At 46.5% G+C, this 20,415-nt stretch overlaps 1 protein-coding gene across 1 annotated transcript in view; it reads left to right on the top strand.

The window, feature by feature from the left end:
- The window catches only part of LOC125436750 (vomeronasal type-2 receptor 26-like), a 63,745-nt gene extending 45,802 nt beyond the window's left edge, over nucleotides 1-17,943 (top strand). The window contains exons 4-9 of the mRNA XM_048504008.1: nucleotides 2,704-2,995; nucleotides 4,033-4,564; nucleotides 7,467-7,708; nucleotides 8,687-8,914; nucleotides 13,689-13,812; nucleotides 17,048-17,943. Of these exons, the coding sequence (XP_048359965.1) occupies nucleotides 2,704-2,995; nucleotides 4,033-4,564; nucleotides 7,467-7,708; nucleotides 8,687-8,914; nucleotides 13,689-13,812; nucleotides 17,048-17,943 (2,314 nt within the window). The remainder of the gene's footprint in view (nucleotides 1-2,703; nucleotides 2,996-4,032; nucleotides 4,565-7,466; nucleotides 7,709-8,686; nucleotides 8,915-13,688; nucleotides 13,813-17,047) is intronic.
- The last annotated feature ends 2,472 nt before the right edge of the window (nucleotides 17,944-20,415 follow it).

The raw sequence follows: 20,415 nt of genomic DNA, 5'->3' as shown, positions 1-20,415 counted from the left end.
CCCCCCCCCCCCCCACCAGCCCCCCCCCCCAAATCCCCCCCCCCCAACCACCCCCCCCCCCCCCCACCCCCCCCCCCCCCCCCCCCCCCCCCCCCCCCCCCCCCCCCCCCCCCCCCCCCCCCCCCCCCCCCCCCCCCCCCCCCCCCCCCCCCCCCCCCCCACCCCCCCCCAGATGGACTCTGGTCTGATCCAGCAGGCTAGTTCTTATGTTCTTATTATATAAAAAGAGTTTACTTACTAATAAGGGGAAGGGTTACATGGAATAAAACAAAGAACAACTTTCTATTCTAGCACTAGCTTGGTTACATTGCCTAGGATCGTGGTGGCGAACCTATGGCACTCCAGATGTTAATGGACTACAATTCCCATCAGCATCGGCCAGCATGGCCAATTGGCATGATGTAGTCCATTAACATCTGGAGTGCCATAGGTTCGCCACTACTGGCCTAGGACCATGTGAGCCCACATGGTACCTATGTAGCAAGGCAGAGATTCATACGATGAATCTCAACAAAGAACATCGTGTGCGACTGAGTGAGACAAAGAAACATAGATCACTGCATAACCTCTGACCTACGTAACTTTTCCCACATAAGCAATGCCGGGTTAGCTAACCAATGGCTTAATCAATGAGCTGGTCATGAAACTCTGACCTCAGTAACTAATTAGCATGCACACAGTTAACCCCTTAATATCTGAATTGTGTCAGACACTTGCAAATCCCAACACATCTTCAGAGGTACGTCATGGGGAGAAGTGTTTCTCCCCACTCTGTGCCAGGACACAAACCCATCTGAGCCCTTCGGGGGAGGGCGGTTTATAAATCGAATATATAAATAAATAAATCTTACAGTGACATACCTCTGAAAATGCCAGCCATAGGTGCAGACAAAACATTCAGAGCAAAAACAACTAGACTATGGCCGCACAGCCCAGAAAACCCACAATATGTATGCAAGGTCGGCTGCAGTTAGTACTTGGTTGGGAGATCACCAAGAAAGGCTACTGTTAGATAGAGGAAAGCTCTGCCAAACCATCCCTGCTCCTCTCTTGCCATGGAAACCCCTCTGACAGGGTCTGTCAAGGGAGATGGTCACCTCTGTGTCAATCAGCCCAACAGTTTAAACCTCAATCAAATACTTTTATTGCACTGATGCAAAGTCATAGCAAACAACAAACTCAGAATCATAAAATCACAGCACAAACAGAAATGGAAACAGTTACATTGCCAGTCTTTGGCCACATCACAAATCAAAAGTGAAAACCTGTTTTCTGACATGCCAACCACTGCATTTCAGAGCGATGTGACTTTTCAACCCTCAACAATGTCAGATAGGAGAGGGAATCTTTTTGAGGGCCATCTTTAGGATCACCTTCTTGATTGGTTTCTACCTGCCCAGGGGGTATCAGTGGTCCAGTTTCCTATAATGCCAGTGTTCTGTTCCCCAAGCAAACTAAAATCAGGTACCTTGCACTTGGCCTGAACAGAGTGTGAGACCCACAGACAAATAAGTAATAGTTCAAAAATGGTTTAATAATACTGAACGTTTAGGACTCTGACTCCTCCCAGGAAGTCTAAAGAATACTTGAGATGCTGGAAACAATTGGAGATGGTTTGAAGAACTTGCAGACACCAACTCTTCCTTAACAGCTTCTTAGGAAGTCTGTGCTGCTTTGCCGTTTCTGAAATCTCCCGGTGTCCTTTACTTGGACTCTGTTTCCTTGCAATTCTGTTGAAACTTGATTGCTCACATACCATGGATCTTTAACACCTTAAACGTCTGAGCTATTGCTGTCTCCAGCCTTCCCCGAACACATGAACTAAAACAGACTGTAAAACAGGAACTGCTAATTAATAAGAATGCTATAGTGCTTTTGCCCATAGAGGGCTTCTTAAAGGGACAGGGTCTAACTAAGGTTCCCTCCCACAGAGTACTGTACAAAAGGCAACTAAGCCCATTCTACTTAAGGGACAACTGAGGCTTAAATAAAGAAAATGTTCAGTTCCCCAAGCAAACTAAAATCAGGTGCCATACACTTGGCCAGAACAGAGTGTAAGACCCACAGAGAAATAAGTAACAGTTCAAAAACCCCGTGTCGCTGTGACTTGGAAATACAAGTGTGTAGAGTATTCAAAGTGGTCTGCTATTGCCTGGGTCTTAGGAGAAAAACAGCCCATGACACAGACAGGGTTGTGTACTGGTTAGGAACAGCAGACTCTTACCTGGAAAACCAGGTGGGATTCCCCCCTCCTCCACATGAACCCTGCTGAGAGACCTTGATCCAGTCACAGTTCTCTTAGGCCCCTCCACACACCCAAAATAATGCACTTTCAATCCACTTTGAAGCTGGATTTTATGAGTGGAATAACAAAATCCACTTTCAAACCAGATAAGACTCCGCCTCTCGTGTGGAAGGGCAGGGAAGCAAACCCGGTTCACCAGATTAGAGTCCACCTGCACTTGACCACGACACCACGCTGGATCTCCAAGAAATTTTGTGAATCTTTTTTGTGCACTGTAACTCCATAGCTTGCAGGCCATGGATGGAAGGCCACCCAAAAAGTCCACAGTTGGCAAACGGTCCCTGAACATCTCTTGCCTTAAAAACCCATTAGTTGGCTGAGATGGCGCTTGCCTCCACAGTGCCACAGAGCTCAGATCTTTTGCTATTTTTGATTCATCTCTTCTTTTTTTCTGCCAGTACGGACGTCAACACCTATCCTCAGCTGCTGGCCTTTGTCCACGCTGTGGAGGAAATCAACCGGAGCCCACACCTCTTACCCAACATCTCTTTGGGTTTCCACATCTATGATTCTGTCTTCAGTGACGAGACGGCGCTGGGAGGTATTTGGGGGCTTCTTTCAGGAACGAGGAAAGTGGTGCCGAATTACCACTGTGGAGAAGGCAACAAGCTCATCGCCGTCATCGAAGGACCAACAGCCAGCTTCTCGTTAGGGGTTGCCACGGTGCTAGGGCACTACCGGTATCCACAGGTGAGAGATGTTTCTCCTCCCATGAGTTTTGGGCTGCTTCCACACAGTGATGATTCTCCGCAGAGCTCTGGTAAGCTGGTGAAAAGTGTTGTCAAGCAGCAGCAGACTTATGGAGATCCTTCATGGAATTGTCAAAGCCAGAGACGAACAGAAGTGGTTTGCGGTTGCCTGCCTCCGTGCAGTGACCCTGGATTTCCTTGGTAGTATCCCAATCAAATACTAGCCACAGCCAACCCTCCTTAATTTCTGAGATCTGACAAGATCAGGCTACCCCAGATCAGTCAGGTTAGGGCACAACTCTTGTAGGTAAAGGTACTCCCCCTATGCAAGAATCGGGTCACTTTGCAACACTGACTAAGCAGACTTACACAGTGGTTTACCATTTGCTTCCCCAATCATTCACACTTCACTCCCAGCAAGTTGAGTACTCATTTTACCGACCTTGGAAGGTTGGAAGGCCGAGTCAACCGTGAGCCAGAAGCTACAGTGGAGCAGCAGTGGCCTAGGAGGTTAAGAGCTTGTGTATCTAATCTGGAGGAATCGGGTTTGATTCCCCGCTCTGCCGCCTGAGCTGTGGAGGCTTATCTGGGGAATTCAGATCAGCCTGTACACTCCCACACACGCCAGCTGGGTGACCTTGGGCTAGTCACAGCTTCTGGGAGCTCTCTCAGCCCCACCCACCTCACAGGGTGTTTGTTGTGAGGGGGGAAGGGCAAGGAGATGGTCAGCCCCTTTGAGTCTCCTGCAGGAGAGAAAGGGGGGGGGGTATAAATACAAACTCTCTTCTTCTACCTCAAACTGATTTCCGTCCGTTGTTAGCAGAACTTGACTGCACTACTGCAGCTGATCACTCTGCGCCATGGGGCCATGGACTATCCGCACACAGGTTTCCCCTGCCTTTTCTGGGCATCAGCCTACTGCTAAAAAGAAAAGAGCAAGATAATTCTACCCCCCAAAAAACCCTTGAGGGATAGTGGTTTTACATACCCAAATGCTTGCACCACAAAGCTGAAATATTGCTTTCTCCTGCCCTGTAGCTCAGCTATGGGCTTCTGGATCCAGCCCGGCGCTCTAAAGTGTTGTTCCCTGCTTTGTATGGGATGGTCCCCAGCGAAAGCTCCCTCCTCTCTGGGGTAGCCCGACTGATCCGGCATTTCGACTGGCGCTGGGTGGGGCTGATTACTTCAGATGATGACCGAGGGGAGAGGGCCGTAGAGACTCTTGCCAGGGAAATCGCCAAGGGAGGCGGCTGCCTTGCGTTCACCTGGATGTTTAAGAACAGTGATAACCGAAGACACCTTCTGGTGAGCTTCCAGAAGTCTTCAGCTAATGTGACAGTTCTCCATGGGACAACGGGCCTCATCACAGACTTCAGGAAACTCTTATTTTGGTCCAGAATAAAGCTGAAAGGGCAGGTGTGGATCCTCACAGCTCAGGAAGAATTCCCCGCACAAGCCAAATATTCCAGTCTTCATATCTTCCATGGGTCTTTGCTCTTGGTCGGACATAAGCGGGAGATTCCAGGATTCCAGGATTTCCTCCAAAGAATAAAACCTTGGCATTACCCAGGTGACTTCTTTAAAATTTTATTTTTTGGGGAAGTGTGGAGATGAATCTAAGTAACCAGGTGAGTCTAAGGGCCTTTCCCCACTTTCGTCCTTCCCCTCTATGCCACGCGCTGCTCTCAGCGCGCAGCATCCCAGGCGCGTGCCCAGCCGTCCCCATGACCCCGCGCTCTGCGCGAGGCCATCAAAAGGCGCCGTTGAGAAGAGCGCCTGGGATGCTGCGCGCTGAGGGGCGCGACAGCAGCAGCTTCGGGGCAGCTGCGCTGTTGCCGCTCCTCTCAGTGGGGAGTGCCGAGGGACCCCGCGCTACTCTCCTCGAGTAGCGCGGGGCTTAAGGGAAGTGGGGAAAGGCCCTAAGATGAGTCCCTGTAGCTAGCATTTAACTAGCTCTGTATCCCTTGGAAAGAAAGAGAACACTCAAAAGCTGTGGCATTTTTGCAGTGTTTATTTTCTTTGCAGTTCTACACCTAGCCCACAGATGACAGCAACTGGGCACTCATAAAGAGCAGCACTTCCGCTACCCCTCAGCAGATCCCCAGAGAAAGAGGTCTTGCCCCACCCAACCGATGTGTATTTATTAATGTATATCCTGCCTTTCTCCCTAGTTGAGACTTAAAGTGACTTTTAGCCCACCCTTCTCGCCACCTGTTTTCTCACAGCATCTCTATGAGGTAGGTCAGGAGTAGAGTTCATCACGGCAGGCTTCTGTGGCAGATGTGGGGATTTGAACTCAGGGTTCTAATCTGCCATTGTATCCGCTACATGCTTGTTCTCTGTTCCATCTATAAACTCAGCTGCAGTTTGTAACGAACCAGAAAAGTCTAGACCAAAAGTAACTGCTTAAGTTCTTTATTGAGCTGGCATGCTTAGTCGATCACATGCAATGCGGGAACTGGGGCCCCAACATTCAAACAGCCTCTTTTATGGGCTCCCAACCAGTTCCTGCCAAAGCTGGGTAAACAGCTTTGGGTTCTCACCCCAAACCTCTTTGATACAGTTTCACACAGACAGGCAAAAGGAATAAGAGAAACAAGCAACTGATAACAGTAACATTCCCCATTCTGGGCTTCCCGCCAACATCTTCAGAAAGAATCCATCCAAGGTTGAATAGCAACCTTACACAGTTTCTACAAACACATCTGCCCTCTCCCTCCAGCTAGGATAGGTCCTTGTCCCAGTCATTCTGTCTCAGTCTACTTCACAGGGCTGTTGTGAGAATCAAATGGTGGAGAGAAGATCCAGAGATCTTTGGAGAAAGGCAGGATAAAAATGCACTAGATAAATGACTGTAAATGAAGCAAACATTACAAAAAGCAGCGTAACAATGTCTGGTGACGAACACAGGTAAGTGCTGCCCTTGGATCTCCTGGCTGTTGCAGGAAGTGTGGAGAACATCACAATACTGCGGTCCCTCTACTTTGTAGCCTGCAGATCTCCTGCTTCCTCAAACCAACAAGTGTTTCATATTCCCAGCTGGACGTATCAGCTGACCTGCTATGGCCTATTTGTCCACAGTTGCCTCTTTTGACTGAGTCTTGGTTGGTACACAGGCAGAATTTCTGACTCCAAGCTCATTGGTGGCTCACTTCCCATCAGGCGGGGGTGGTGGGTGGATGGTGCAGACAAGTAGAAGTCAGTTTATGACAACCCCTTAAGATGTTTATAAGGAAAGAGTGGAGATTTGCCATTGGCGTCATCTGCATAGTGACTGTGGAATTCCTCAGTGGTCTCCTGCCCAAGTACTAGCCAGGGCTGAATTTTCTTAGTTGCTGAGATCTGTCAAGATTGGGCCATCTAGATTACAGGTGTCAAACTCGCGCCCCTCCAGATGTTATGGACTACAGTTCCCATCATCCCCTGCCAGCATGATGCTGGCAGGGGATGATGGGAACTGTAATCCATAACATCTGGAGGGGCGCGAGTTTGACACCTATGATCTAGATGGACTCTTGGAGGCGGGGTTTGGGGAGGGACCACAGCCGGGTACATTGTCATGCAGTCACCCTTCCAAATGCAGCTACTTGCTCCAGGGCAACTGACCTCTGTCATCTGGAGATCTGTTGCAGGTCATTTATGCACTTGTGATCTACTCCTCAGTGAGCATACAATCCCTTCAGGTCAGATTCTCGATTGCACACATATTTCCCCTCTCCGGAACTAACCACGCCGCAGATCGGAGGGTCCATGCAGTTTCTGAAATGGCTAAAGTGCAAACTTTTGCCCAGCCTTTGCAAGGAAAACAAAGGAGATGGCCATGCCTTGCTCTCTCTTCAGGGTTTCTCACCCCTCCCTGTTTTTCCCTGCTCACTCAACAGTTCTTCCAGCCACACCGTTCTTTTTATTTTCATGCTGCTGGTCTATTGATAATTCAGTAGACCAAGGAAATGGACACTGAATTATTGCTAGGCCAAAGTCTCTGCAGCCTGCCCCCCCACCCCCAAAAAAGAGAGCAGGCAACTCCCCATAGGAAAGTTGCATGGAAAGGGAAGGAAGCAGCAGGCACTCTAAGGCCCCTTCCGCACATGCAAAATAATGCGTTTTCAAACCATTTTCACAACTGTTTGCAAGTGGATTTTGCTATTCCGCACAGCCTCAAAGAGCACTGAAAGCAGTTTGAAAGTGCATTATTGTGCATGTGCGGAAGGAGCCAAAATGGCAGATTGGATCTGAAAGGCTGGGGACACTTCACAGAAGGAAACTTCTCTTTTAAATGGGAAACTGCATGAAATCCCACTGCGAAGCACATAACTGTGCTGGGAGCAGTAAATGCATAAAATGTTAAATATTGGGGGATCTCCAGGTCCGACTTGGAGCCAGGGAAGCCTTAGGTCAGAGCTCCTGCCAGGTATTGGATATTTTTTACCCTCTGCTTCTTTTCTCCCATATAAATGCACCCCCCTGTCCAGGTGACAGGAACATAAAGGAGTTCTGGAGACGTGCCCATGACTGCAGTTGGCTGGATGCGTCCTGGCTGCCGCAGTGTACAGGTGAAGAGAATCTGACCAACAGCATATTCCCCAAGCACACGCTTCTTTCTCCAACATGGGGTTACAGCTTATACAATGCAGTATACACCGTGGCTCACGCTCTACATGCCGCAGTCTCACGTCAGCCCCTGGCCAACGTAAGGGGTTCCCAGTCATGGCAGGTATTGGTGATGTCTGTTTGTTTTACTGTTGCACACTAAACATGGCCAGGGCCTTGTTACATCTCTCATGGCTTGCTTGTGTGTGTGTGCATAATTGTTGTCAAGTCTCAGCAAGGGGTTTTCAAGGCAAGTGAGAAGCAGAGGTGGTTTGCCATTGTCCTCCTCTGTAGAGTCTTCCTTGATGGTCTCCCTTCCTAATACTGACCCTACTTAGCTGCAGTTCCTTCCTTGGGTGGTCTCCTGTCCAAATAGACCCTATTTAGCTTCCAGCATATAGACACCAGCAAGGAGATTACAGGGCAAGTGAGAAGCAGAGATGGTTTGCCATTTCCTTTCTCTGCAGCGTCTTCTTTGGTGGTCTTCCTTCCAAGCTTAGCTTCGGAGGTCTAATGAGGCTGAGTTGCACCATGCCGCCTTCCCTCCCTCATGCCTTTGTATTGGAATACAATGAACACTCACAAATCCTGAGGGCCAGATGCAGTGTTACCAGGTTTAATAGCTTTTGGATGGTAGGGAACCACTTCTGTAGTATCTGCATTCTTTGCAAATATATAAGCAGAATGTCCATAGAGCTACACCTGCAGCAAAGCAGCAATTCCACATCCAAGCCCCAGAAAGAGAACCTGCATCCCAAATTGCTTTAAAGGTAAAGGTAGTCCTCTGGGAGTAAGTGTGGTGTAATGGTTAAGAATGGTGGATTCTAATCTGGTGAACCAAGTGTGTACCCCACTCCTCCAATTGGAGCCTTCCGGGTGACCTTGGGCCAGTCATAGTTCTCTCAGAAATCTTTCAGCCACACCAACCTGACAAGGCGTTCACCTGGAGAAAATGGGCCACACCTGGAAGTTGGGAACTCTTGTTGTCAGCCACTGTAAGTCTCCTTGGGGGTGGGGGAGGAGTGAAGCACAGAGTAATTAATTAATTAATTAACTAATTAATTAATTAACTAATTAATACATTAATTAATGTGTATTTCAGCTCCTCCATTTCTTGACAAACATGAACTTCACAAACCCAGCTGGAGAGGATTTGTTCTTCGATGGAAACGGGGACTTGGCAGCAGGATATGACGTTCTGAACTTGATCTCTTCACCTAAAAAAATCTTGTCTCGTGTCCCTGTTGGATCTTTTCACCCTCAAGCTACTTTGGGACATGAACTCATCATTAACAAGAGCGCCATCCAGTGGGCCAGCGGCTTCAAACAGGTAAGGAGCCAATTGCTTCACGCAAACTCAGAGCAGTCTAATGGTCTTATTCGGCATGGTGTGGTGGTTAAGAGTGGTGGACACTAATCTGGAGAAATGCATTTGTTTCCCCGCTCCTCTATATGAAGCCTGCTGGGAGATCTTGTGCCTATCAAAGTTTTCTCAGAACTCTCCCCGACCCACCTACCTCACAAGGTTTATTTATTTATTTATTTAGTACCGGGCGCACTCTGGTCTAGCTACGCCTCCGGTGTATTCTACCAGAAAGGTCTCCCAAGCCAGACAGGTCTCTACCCAAGAAATTAGTGCCCACCACCCATACAATATGGTGAAATCATGAATACAAAAGAGTCCTATACTACAACTGTCATCATGTGGGTTAACAAGGGCCGTGTTGCATGCAGAGGTTCCTGGGCATGCATCAACAAGTGGGCTACAAGCGGATCCACCATCAAAAGGACAAAAGAATAATGCACAAGAAAATCCTGTCATCATGGCCTCTTATTACAACACAGAGACAGAAAAAAAGAGGATACTTGAAGCAAATGTACGCAAGAATTACATCAGGATTCCTAAAGACTAGTAGGGACATTCTCCAGAGAAAGTCACGGAAAATGAGAAGGTCAAGATCTCAGGGGACTTCTGAATCCATATTGACAAAACGTTGGCGCATAACACAGCAGACATCACAGTGATCGAGGGCAAGAAAGTGACCACCGTCGCCATAGCGATACCTGGTGACAGCAGGGTTGGTGGGGAAAAAAAACATGAGAAGGTCACTAAATACCACAATTTGAAAATCGAGCTTCAGCGACTATGGCACATAAGAACATAAGAACATAAGAACAAGCCAGCTGGATCAGACCAGAGTCCATCTAGTCCAGCTCTCTGCTACTCGCAGTGGCCCACCAGGTGCCTTTGGGAGCTCACATGTAGGATGTGAAAGCAATGGCCTTCTGCGGCTGTTGCTCCCGAGCACCTGGACTGTTAAGGCATTTGCAATCTCAGATCAAAGAGGATCAAGATTGGTAGCCATAAATTGACTTCTCCTCCCTAAATCTGTCCAAGCCCCTTTTAAAGCTATCCAGGTTAGTGGCCATCACCACCTCCTGTGGCAGCATATTCCAAACACCAATCACATGTTACGTGAAGAAGTGTTTCCTTTTATTAGTTCTAATTCTTCCCCCCAGCATTTTCAATGAATGCCCCCTGGTTCTAGTATTGTGAGAAAGAGAGAAAAATTTCTCTCTGTCAACGTCACCTCTACCCCATGCATAATTTTATAGACTTCAATCATATCCCCCATCAGACGTCTCCTCTCCAAACTAAAGAGTCCCCAACGCTGCAGCCTTTCCTCATACGGAAGGTGCTGCAGTCCCTCACTCCCCCTCGTTGCCCTTCTCTGCACTTTTTCTATCTCTTCAATATCCTTTTTTGAGATGTGGTGACCAGAACTGGACACAGTACTCCAAATTAATAGTCGCACCACGTGTTTATATGAGGGCATGACAATCTTTGCAGTTTTATTATCAATTCGCTTTCCACCGTTATCCCCAGCATAGAGTTTGCCTTTTTTTTCACAGCTGCCATGCATTGAGTTGACATTCCCATGGACCTATCAATTAAGACGCCCAAATCCCTTTCCTGGTCTGTGACTGATAGCACTGACCCCTGTAGCGTGTATGTGAAGTTTGGATTTTTTGCCCCTATGTGCATCACTTTGCATTTTGCTACATTGAACTGTATTTGCCATTTCTTAGCCCACTCACCTAATTTATCAAGGTCCGCTTGGACCTCCTCGCATAATCCTTTAATGGTTCTCACCACCCTACATAATTTGTTATCATCTGCAAGCTTAGCCACCACGCTACCCACCCCTACTTCCAGGTCATTTTATGAATAGGTTAAAGAAACTGGTCCCATCTGAGGATCCGTAGGGGACACCACTCCCCACATCTCTCCATTGTGAGAATTTCCCATTTACACCCACTCTTTGCTTCCTGTTTCTCAACCAGTTTTTAATCCATAGGAGGACTTCCCCTCTTATTCCTTCATTGCTGAGTTTTCTCAATAGTCTCTGGTGAGGAACTTTGTCAAAAGCCTTTTGGAAATCCAAGTGAACAATGTCCACTTCAGTTTCCCCTTATCCACGTGCCTATTTACATCCTCAAAAGAACTCTAGTAAGTTTGTAAGACAGGATTTGCCTCTGCAAAAGCCATGCTGACTCTTTCTCAGCAGGTTTTGCTTTTGTACATGTTTTATAATTTTATCTTTAATGACAGATTCTACTAGTTTCAGAGGAACAGATGTCAAACTGAATGGCCTGTAATTTCCCGGGTCCCCCCTAGATCCTTTCTTAAAAGATTGGTGTGACAGCATTGGCCATCTTCCAGTCTTCAGGGATGGAGCCTGATTTCAAGGATAAGTTGCATATTAAAGGTGAGAAGATCAGCAATTTCGTAGCTTGAATATTTTAAAGAACTCTTTGGGTGAATGCAATCTGGGCCAGGGGATTTGGTAGCATTTAGTTTATCAATGGCTGCCAGAACTTCTTCCATGTCTACCACTATCTTAGTTAGTTCCTCGGATTAGCCTCCTAAGAAGCTTGGTTCAGGTCGCAGAATTTTTTCTCACCTCCTCTTGGGTGAAGACAGATGCAAAGGAATTCATTCAGCTTTTCTGCAATCTCCCTGTCATCTTTTAGCACACCCTTTGTTCCTTTGTCATCTAGCAGACCTACCGCTTCCTTAGCAGCTTCCTGCTTTTGATGTACTTGAAGAACTGTATGTTGCTGGTTTTGATGTTCAAAGCCATGTGTTCCTAATAATCCTTTTTTGCCTCCCTTACAGCTAAATTGCTTCTCTTTTTCCATCATTTGTGTTCTCTCATAATTCTTTATCAGTTAAGTTGGACTTCCATTTTTCAAAAGACATCTTTTTTTCCCTAATAATTTCCTCAACGTCCCTTGTTAACCAAGGGTGGCTTTCTTTTGGACTGGGCGCTGCCTTTCCTAACCTGTGGAACACATTCCAGTTGAGCTTTTAAGACTGTGTTTTTAAATAACCTCCAAGCATCTTGGACATTTTTGACTCTCTTGATTTTCCCTTTCAGCTCCCTAAGCACTATCCCCCTCATCTTTGAGAAATTTCCCTTTCTGAAGGCAGATGTAGCTTCATTAGTAGTTGTCACTTGTTAAGCATGCCAGAGATACTGAATCTGACAGCATTGTGGTGGCTGTTCCCCTATCGACTCAACAACACGGACTTCCTGCACCAGGTCCTGGGTCACAAATCCAATTAGATCTAGGATCACATCTCCCCTGGTTGGTTCTACAACCATCTGCTCTAAGCCACAGTCATTTAGCATATCCAGGAATGTTCTCTCCTTACTATGACCTGAACATGCATTTTTCCAGTTTATATGGGGATAGTTAAAATCGCCCATTACCACGACATTTTTGCTTTTGTTGGCCTCTCTAATTTCTTTTTCCATCTCAGAATCCTCTTGTGCGCTTTGGTCAGGGGGGACGATAATATATTCCTAATGTTAAACTATGCTTCACCCCTGGTATTGATATCCACAGTGTAGCTTCTGTAGAGGAATCAGCTCCCACTGCGTGTCTATTTTATGTGACACTATGCTCTCTTTGATGTAGAGAGTTACCCCACCCCTATCATGCCCTGTCCTATCCTTCCTGCAGGAGCCTGTAACCTGGGATAACAGCATCCCACTGGTTCTCTCCTCATTCCACCATGTCTCTGTGATGCCCACTATATCAATGTCCTCCTTCAAAACTCCCCCATTTTAGGTCGAATGCTTCTACTATTAGCATAGAGACACTTGTATACTCTGTCTCTTTCCCTAACCTGGGAGTTATGTTTTTTGCCCTCTAGCCTTTTGTAGACACTATCACTTATCACATTGCTATGTTCCTCACTTGTATGTGGTTGATTTAAAAAAACCTCCTTCTCTGTCTACATCCCCATGGACTCTGTATTCCGAACCGAAGAGTCACCTCAGCACCTGTCGGCTTTCCCCCAGGAATCAGTTTAAAAGCTGTTCTGCCACCTTTTTAATGTTGAGCGCCAGCAGCCTGGTTCCTCTTTGGTTAAGATGAAGCCCGTCCCGTTTGTACAGGCCTGCCTTATCCCAAAAGGTTCCCCAGTTCCTGACAAATCTGAAACCCTCTGCCTTGCACCACCTTCTCATCCACGCATTGAGACCCTGTATCTCCGCTTGCCTAGCTTCGCCTCTTGGCGATGGAACAGGTAGCATTTCAGAGAATGCCACCTTGGGGGTCCTGGATTTTAACCTTTTTCCTAGCAGCCTAAATTTAGCTTCCAGAACCTCCCGGCTACATTTCCCAATGTCATTGGTACCAATGTGGACCACAACTGCTGACTCCACCCCAGCACTGTCTAACAGCCTATCTAATCTGGAGGAACCGGGTTTGAGTGCCAGGAGCTCATTGCAGCGAACCAGCAAACCAGCTGAGGTCGTCCCAGTGGTGATCGGCACCCTGGCCGCCATTCCGAAAACACTAGAGCGGCACTTCAAATTGACAAAATCAACATCTGTCAGATTCAGAAGGCAGCCCTGCTGGGATCCTCCCAAATACTACACCAATGCATTACAATGTCCTAGACCTTTGGGTGAGGCTTGAATTGTAGTGAAAGGCCAACAACCAGCTAAAGAACTGGCAGCTGTGATAGCAGACAAAATAATAATGAGAGCCGCTTAAGAGGTTTTAACCATCCTCTCATTCCTTCTCAGCTTCCCTATTCAGTGTGCAGCAAAAAATGCCTTCCTGGATATCGAAAGAAAATCCGCAACGGGGAGCCAGCCTGCTGCTTTGACTGTGTGCCCTGCACGGCTGGAGAGGTTTCCAACCAAAGTGGTAAGTCCATACGCACAGTATATTTCATAGAATCATGGAATTGGAAGGAAGAAGAGAAGAGTTTGGATTTATATCCCCCCTTTCTCTCCTGCAGGAGACTCAAAGGGGCTCACAATCTCCTTACCCTTCCCCCCTCACAACAAACACCCTGAGAGGTAGGTGGGGCTGAGAGAGCTCCGAAAAGCTGTGACTAGCCCAAGGTCATCCAGCTGGTGAGTGCACAGGCTAATCTGAATTCCCCAGATAAGCCTCCACAGCTCAGGCGGCAGAGCTGGGAATCAAACCCGGTTCCTCCAGATTAGATACACGAGCTCTTAACCTCCTACGCCGCTGCTGCTCCTGAGCTATCTAGTCCAACCCTCAATGCAGGATCAACCTAGAAAGTCCCAGACAAGTGATTTTCCAGCCGCTGTTTAAAGATTGCTAGTTTGTTTATTTGCTTCTTTTATTTGCTGTCTTAAAATGCCCTACCCAATTTCATTTGTGGGTCAAATCAAAGTCTTTGAGTTCCTAGACAACTGAAGGACCACCACCTTCCCCCATACAGACCGCCCCAGATATTTTCTCCTATGGTCAAAGGCACAACCAGTGGCTTAGAAGTGGTGCTGGAAAGGGCTGTTGAGTCACAGCGGACAGGGTGACACTGTCAGGGGCATAGCCAGGTTCTACAGTTAGGGGGAGCGAGCGCATACAGAGAGGTGCCATGACACATACCAAACTATTTTAATCTCCACCGCTAACTTTTGTCAGAGCTCAGCTCAAGCCTGGTGTTCCGTCTCATCCTACAAAGCTGTTACAACCACTTGAATAGTCTTCAGTTGTGTCATCCCGCTGCAGATCATAAATAAATAGGAAAAGATATTTCTACTCTCTCTAGCTAGAAGGTGGTTGCATTAAGCACAAAGGCTAGACCTGTCGTCCCCCCCCCCCCCATCAAAAGTTATTCTATGGACAAACGGGCAAATGTAGACCTCGAAAGAGATGTCCACATTGCAGTGGACTGAATTCTGTGTGGTTCAGTTTTGCTTCAGCCAGTTTTAAGTAAGAGAACTTTGGAATGTGTGAAGTGAGTGCCTTTCCACATGTGTAGAGTACATCTCCTTTAATCTTGGGAAACAGCCATTCAGCCTCTGCCCAATAGGATTATGAGAAAAGGCTCCTAGATATAACATCCATGAAGGTCTGATGTTCCCAGTTTTTGAAACTAAGCGCTGCCAGAGGTGGAGCTACCAGGGAGAAGGGGGCGTGTTGCACCGGGGAGCAGGAAATCGCCCTGCCCCCCCCCCCCGCAGTGTCCCCCTTCTTCCCCCTGCAGCACCCACACACACACTTACCTTAGTGAAACAGTGCAGGCTGGAGGAGTGGCCTGTTCACTTCAGGCTGAAAACGACCTGGTGGGAGCTGCACTTCCCAGGAGACCTCGCAAGCCCCAGGGTCTCATGGGAAGTGTAGTTCCCAACAGGTCGTTTTCAGCCTGAAGGGAATAGGCCGCTTTTCCAGGCTGAACTAAGGGGCGGCAGGGTGCCACGGGGGTGGGATGAAAAACCCAAAGTGTGCACCAGGCACTCTGGCCTAGCTACACCTCCGAGCGCTGCCAAATGGTAATGAAGCTCTACCTGGCCACAATTCCTGTTTCTGTGTAGGTCTAGACTGGTTCATGATTCTTAACAGAGGAGGCAGAGGTCATCCCAATGCTTAAATCCCAAACAAACTCATTACATGTCACTAGGGAAAAGAGGATATACCTTTAAAAAAATCTCCCCAGGCCCTGTGTTCCTATATGCTGGACAGTGGCTCCTATCTGGAAACAGATACTGTTTCATGATGTGCGGGGAGCATCTCAAAAATTATTTTAAAATAATATTCTTTTCAAAAGAGGGAAATTGGTTAGAAAATGGGCTGCTGTACCTCCGCCAATTAATGGCCATGAAACGGCTTGAACATGCTAAATCTCAATGGGAGCAGTTATATTCTCCAACAATACCAAAAAAGTTTGGGCAATGGTAAACAATTTGGACTATAAAAAGTCTCCTATGTCCAGCTGTATCTCCCCAGATGTTTGGTACCAACATTTCTGCAAACTTTTTCAGGAAGAGGGGCAGTATAAAACAAGCCCCATTCCGGCCAACATTTGTTCCCCGGAATGGCCCTCAGTGTCACCTTATGAAGTGGCGGAACTACTTGGAGGATTAAAATGGGGGAAAGCCCCTGGGCCTGATATCATCACCCCCGAGGTCCTGAAATCACATGTCGATTGGTGGGCCCCTCTCCTAGCCACTGTGTTCACACAAATTAACAACTGGTATAATTCCCAAAACCTGGTTATCGGTGATAGTGGTACCCATCTACAAAAAGGGAGCTACCTCTGACCCCTCCAACTTCCGCCCCATCAGTCTCCTATCTGTTATTGGGAAGATCTATGCAACGCTCCTTTTACGGAAACTCCAGAAATGGGTTCAACAAACACGAACCATCGGGTTCGAACAAATTGGCTTTACCAAAGGGAAATCCCCGCTTGATCATGCGATATTTCTAGTCCACCTAGCAGCCAAATATGCAAGCAAGCCACATTGCAAACTCTATGCTGCCTTCATTGATTTGAAAGCAGCTTTTGACACAGTTCCCAGAGGACTTCTCTGGGCCAAGTTTGCTGCTCTTGGTATTGAGGACAGACTGCTCTTCCTGATAAGGCTGCTGTATTATATTTGCATTTCCTGGGGCCAGTATTTTAAGCACCAGTTCTTTCTGATTCCTTGACCAATGACTTCTCTTCAAGAACAAAATAATCGACACTGAATGGGAGTGGGGTTTCTTTCTTCTTTTGGAGGGGCATTTTTTCCCAGTGGGTACAACCTTTGCCACTGTAGTTTTCATTTATTGACCTCCCCCCCTACAAATCTTCCTAAAATATCCTGAGGAAAAACATCCCCTTTCTCCCCAGGGGAGTTACTGATAGAATTCATTTATTTATTTTGTTTATAACATGCCTTTCTCCCCATAAGAAACCTAAAGCAGATGATATTCATTCTCCTCTTTATTTTAAGGTCACAACAACCCTGTGTGGTTGGTTGGGCTGAGAGTGTATGCCTACCCTAAGGTCACCCAGCAAGTTTCCGTGGCAGCGTGGGGATTCAAATGGGAGCTTCCCATTCTGACTGCTATGCTACACTGGGCATCTTAGATGCACACACAAAATGGGCAAACCAAATACTAACACCGCAATTCACCTTTTCAGGCATGGAAAGTTGTTGCCAGTGTATGGAAGACCAGTATGCAAATGAGCACAGGAACCAATGCCTCCCGAAAGTTATCACATTCCTGGCCTTTGATGACTCACTGGGACTAACCTTGTCAACTCTGGCAATCTCCTTCTCCCTCCTCACTGCTTGTGTTCTGGTGACATTTGTCCAGTACCGCGACAGCCCCATCGTCAAAGCCAACAACCTCCATCTCAGCTACATTCTCCTCATCTCACTCCTCATCTGTTTTCTGTCCTCCTTGATGTTCATTGGCTGCCCTACAAAAGGGACTTGCCTGCTACAACAGACCATATTTGCAGTTGCTTTTGCTGTGACCATCTCTTCCGTCTTGGCTAAAACCATAACTGTTGTCTTGGCCTTCAAGGGCCCTGAGATGGGCCACAGACTGAGGACCTTCTTGAGAAATGGGATGTCTAATTCTGTTGTCCTTCTCGGGGCCCTCGTTCAAGTCCTCCTTTGCTCTGTCTGGCTGGGAACATCTCCTCCTTTCCCTCAGAATAACACCCAAACAGAAGTCAGGCAGATTGTGGTTCAGTGTAATGAAGGATCCATAGGTATCTTCTTTGGCACACTGGGCTACCTGGGTATTTTGGCTGCCATCAGCTTCACAGTTGCCTTCTTGGCCAGGAAGTTACCGGACTCTTTCAACGAAGCCAAACATATCTCTTTCAGTATGGTCGTTTTTTGTTGCGTCTGGATCTCCTTCATCCCTGCGTACCTCAGCTCTCAAGGGAAGACTGCCGTTGCCATAGAGCTCTTCTCCATTTTGGCTTCCAGTGCTGGGATTCTGGCCTGTATCTTTACTCCAAAAGTCTTCATTATTTTGGTGAGGCCGGACAGGAACAGCAAGAAATTTCTGAGGAGGAAATGAAATCCCTTCTATCTAAACTGAGGACCTTTTCTATTTTAGGTTGAACAATCAACCCACATAAAATATATCTGGCATAACAGCCTCGATATTGTAGAATTATTTAAAGAACACAAGCAAGTTACATATAAGGGGAGGAAAGTATTACACTGGGGCAGAAAGTAAATTAATTCATTTGAAATCAAGGGGGCTTCAAACAATTTCACTATCACTAGACTATGGCCACCCATGTAAAAATAATTACAAATTATTTCAGTGTACTTGTATCTTTGAAAATTACTTGTCCTTTGCATCATTGCAGGAACGATTAAACTTTCTTTCTGGGTGTGTGAAATAAATTGCAGCATTTTAACACTTTAGAACCATAACTCCACATTATAGCACACTTTGGTGGAATCCCTACTGAGAAAATGAATGTAGACACAACTCGGTTTGAAAAAGAATCGGCACCTTTTCATCACGGTTTCATTCTCCCCACTGCAGTTTGTTCCCACCAAACTATCCTTTTTTTTGAGCAGTGTCTCTATGCCTGGCCCAAGTGGCTTAGAACATAAGAACATAAGAAAGAGCCTGCTGGATCAGACCAGAGTCCATCTAGTCCAGCACTCTGCTACTCGCAGTGGCCCACCAGGTGCCTTTGGGGGCTCACATGCAGGAGGTGAAAGCAATGGCCTTCTGCTGCTCCTGCTCCTGAGCACCTGGTCTGCTAAGGCATTTGCAATCTGAGATCAAGGAGGATCAAGATTGGTAGCCATAGATCGACTTCTCCTCCATAAATCTGTCTAAGCCCCTTTTAAAGCTATCCAGGTTAGTGGCCATCACCACCTCCTGTGGCAGCATATTCCAAACACCAATCACACGTTGCGTGAAGAAGTGTTTCCTTTTATTAGTCCTAATTCTTCCCCCCAACATTTTCAATGAATGTCCCCTGGTTCTAGTATTGTGAGAAAGAGAGAAAAATTTCTCTCTGTCAACATTTTCTACCCCATGGCTTTAGGATGGAAGGTTAGGCATAAGTATTTAAAAGATTTGGAGTGCTCAACCTCAATCCCGTTAGGGTGCAGTTCATGACTGCAGAAGGCAAAGCCAGCCACAAAATGGTTGCCATGGCCTCCCTTCAGTCCAAGGTCACCCAGCAAGTTTCCGTGACAGAGTAGGGATTCGAACCTAGGTTTCCCAGATCCTAGTTTGATGCTTTAGCCACTATACCACGCTGCCTCTCTTTGTGTCTTTAGCGATCATTAATTCCACAAGGCCTATGCATCAATCCCCCCCCCCTTTGAAAAATACGCAATGCCGGGCAAATGTTGTGCCTTCTTCCCAGCAGCACTGGCAGTAACTTCACAGCTGTCTCCTACTCAGAGAACAACCCCCCCCCCCCTGTCTATAGACTGGAAAACATGTTTGTCAAAGTAGCTTCTTTCTTGGTGACTATTTCCTCAGGGCCCTGGTGTGGAGGAGTTTATAACTTTATTTGTGATTTTGGTCTCATCCACGGAAGCATAACCCGATGCTTTCATTGTATGAAAATGGGAGGTGGCTCCAGATAAAGTCCTCTGGTGAGGCACTATTTAAGGAGAGCCAATTGGCATTTGTTGAATAATGATGATTATTTCTAACCCGGGAGAGAGAGAGAGGTGTTTTGCAGTTTCCAGCTCAGGCCGTGAGGAGTTTGGGCCACATCTGGGCCTTTTGATCTGAAATCTTGGAAGAACATTAGGTCATAAATGCCCTTCTTTTTCAGCCAGTTTGGTACTGAGCACCCACTGGGAATATTGCCAGTAGCCTTGAAGGTTAAATTAGGCCATGAGAGAGTTCTTTTCCGTTCAAGCCTGCTCTTCCACACAGCCAGTCTAAGAGACACTTAAAAAAATTGTAGACAATGTTTGTTCCTTGACCTTGGAGGACGTAAAGCAGAGAGACTGCACTGAATGGATTTCCACAGCTGAGAGTATGTAAACTATGAGTTTATAATTCCTTTTTTTTGTACCATGGAATCAGGTTTAAGAGGCATAGACTCTTAAAGACTGTACTCATTTAATCGACATTTGTTCACTCAATATGTGAACATAACGATATTTTTTCTGAATCTGATGGGATGGTCAGCAGTTACTTTTTACACCATTAAAACATTTTCATGACTTGAAATTTTTGCACCACAGGAATGTTGTTTTGGCCAAACTTACATCATTGCTTTATAAAAGGGAATCTCAATAAATTTTGGTACAATTGGAAACCTATGATATAATATTTAGATAAAGAAGAATAAAATGAACTGATGCTTAGTGGTTTTGAAGGATAATGGACTTTTAAAATTAATAACTAAAAGAGAAAAAATTGATGTTCATATAAGCAATGTTCATATAAGCAATATAAGCAATGTTTGTAAAGATTTAACTATATAGCTTTAAAAGGGGCTTGGACAGATTTATGAAGAAGTCGATCTATGGATACCAATCTTGATCCTCCTTGATC

This window comes from Sphaerodactylus townsendi, linkage group LG01 (assembly GCF_021028975.2).
Source record: "Sphaerodactylus townsendi isolate TG3544 linkage group LG01, MPM_Stown_v2.3, whole genome shotgun sequence".
NCBI classification, from domain to species: Eukaryota; Metazoa; Chordata; class Lepidosauria; order Squamata; family Sphaerodactylidae; genus Sphaerodactylus; species Sphaerodactylus townsendi.
Note: the sequence above shows the minus strand (reverse complement) of the source record. Positions and strands in the feature narration are given on the sequence as shown.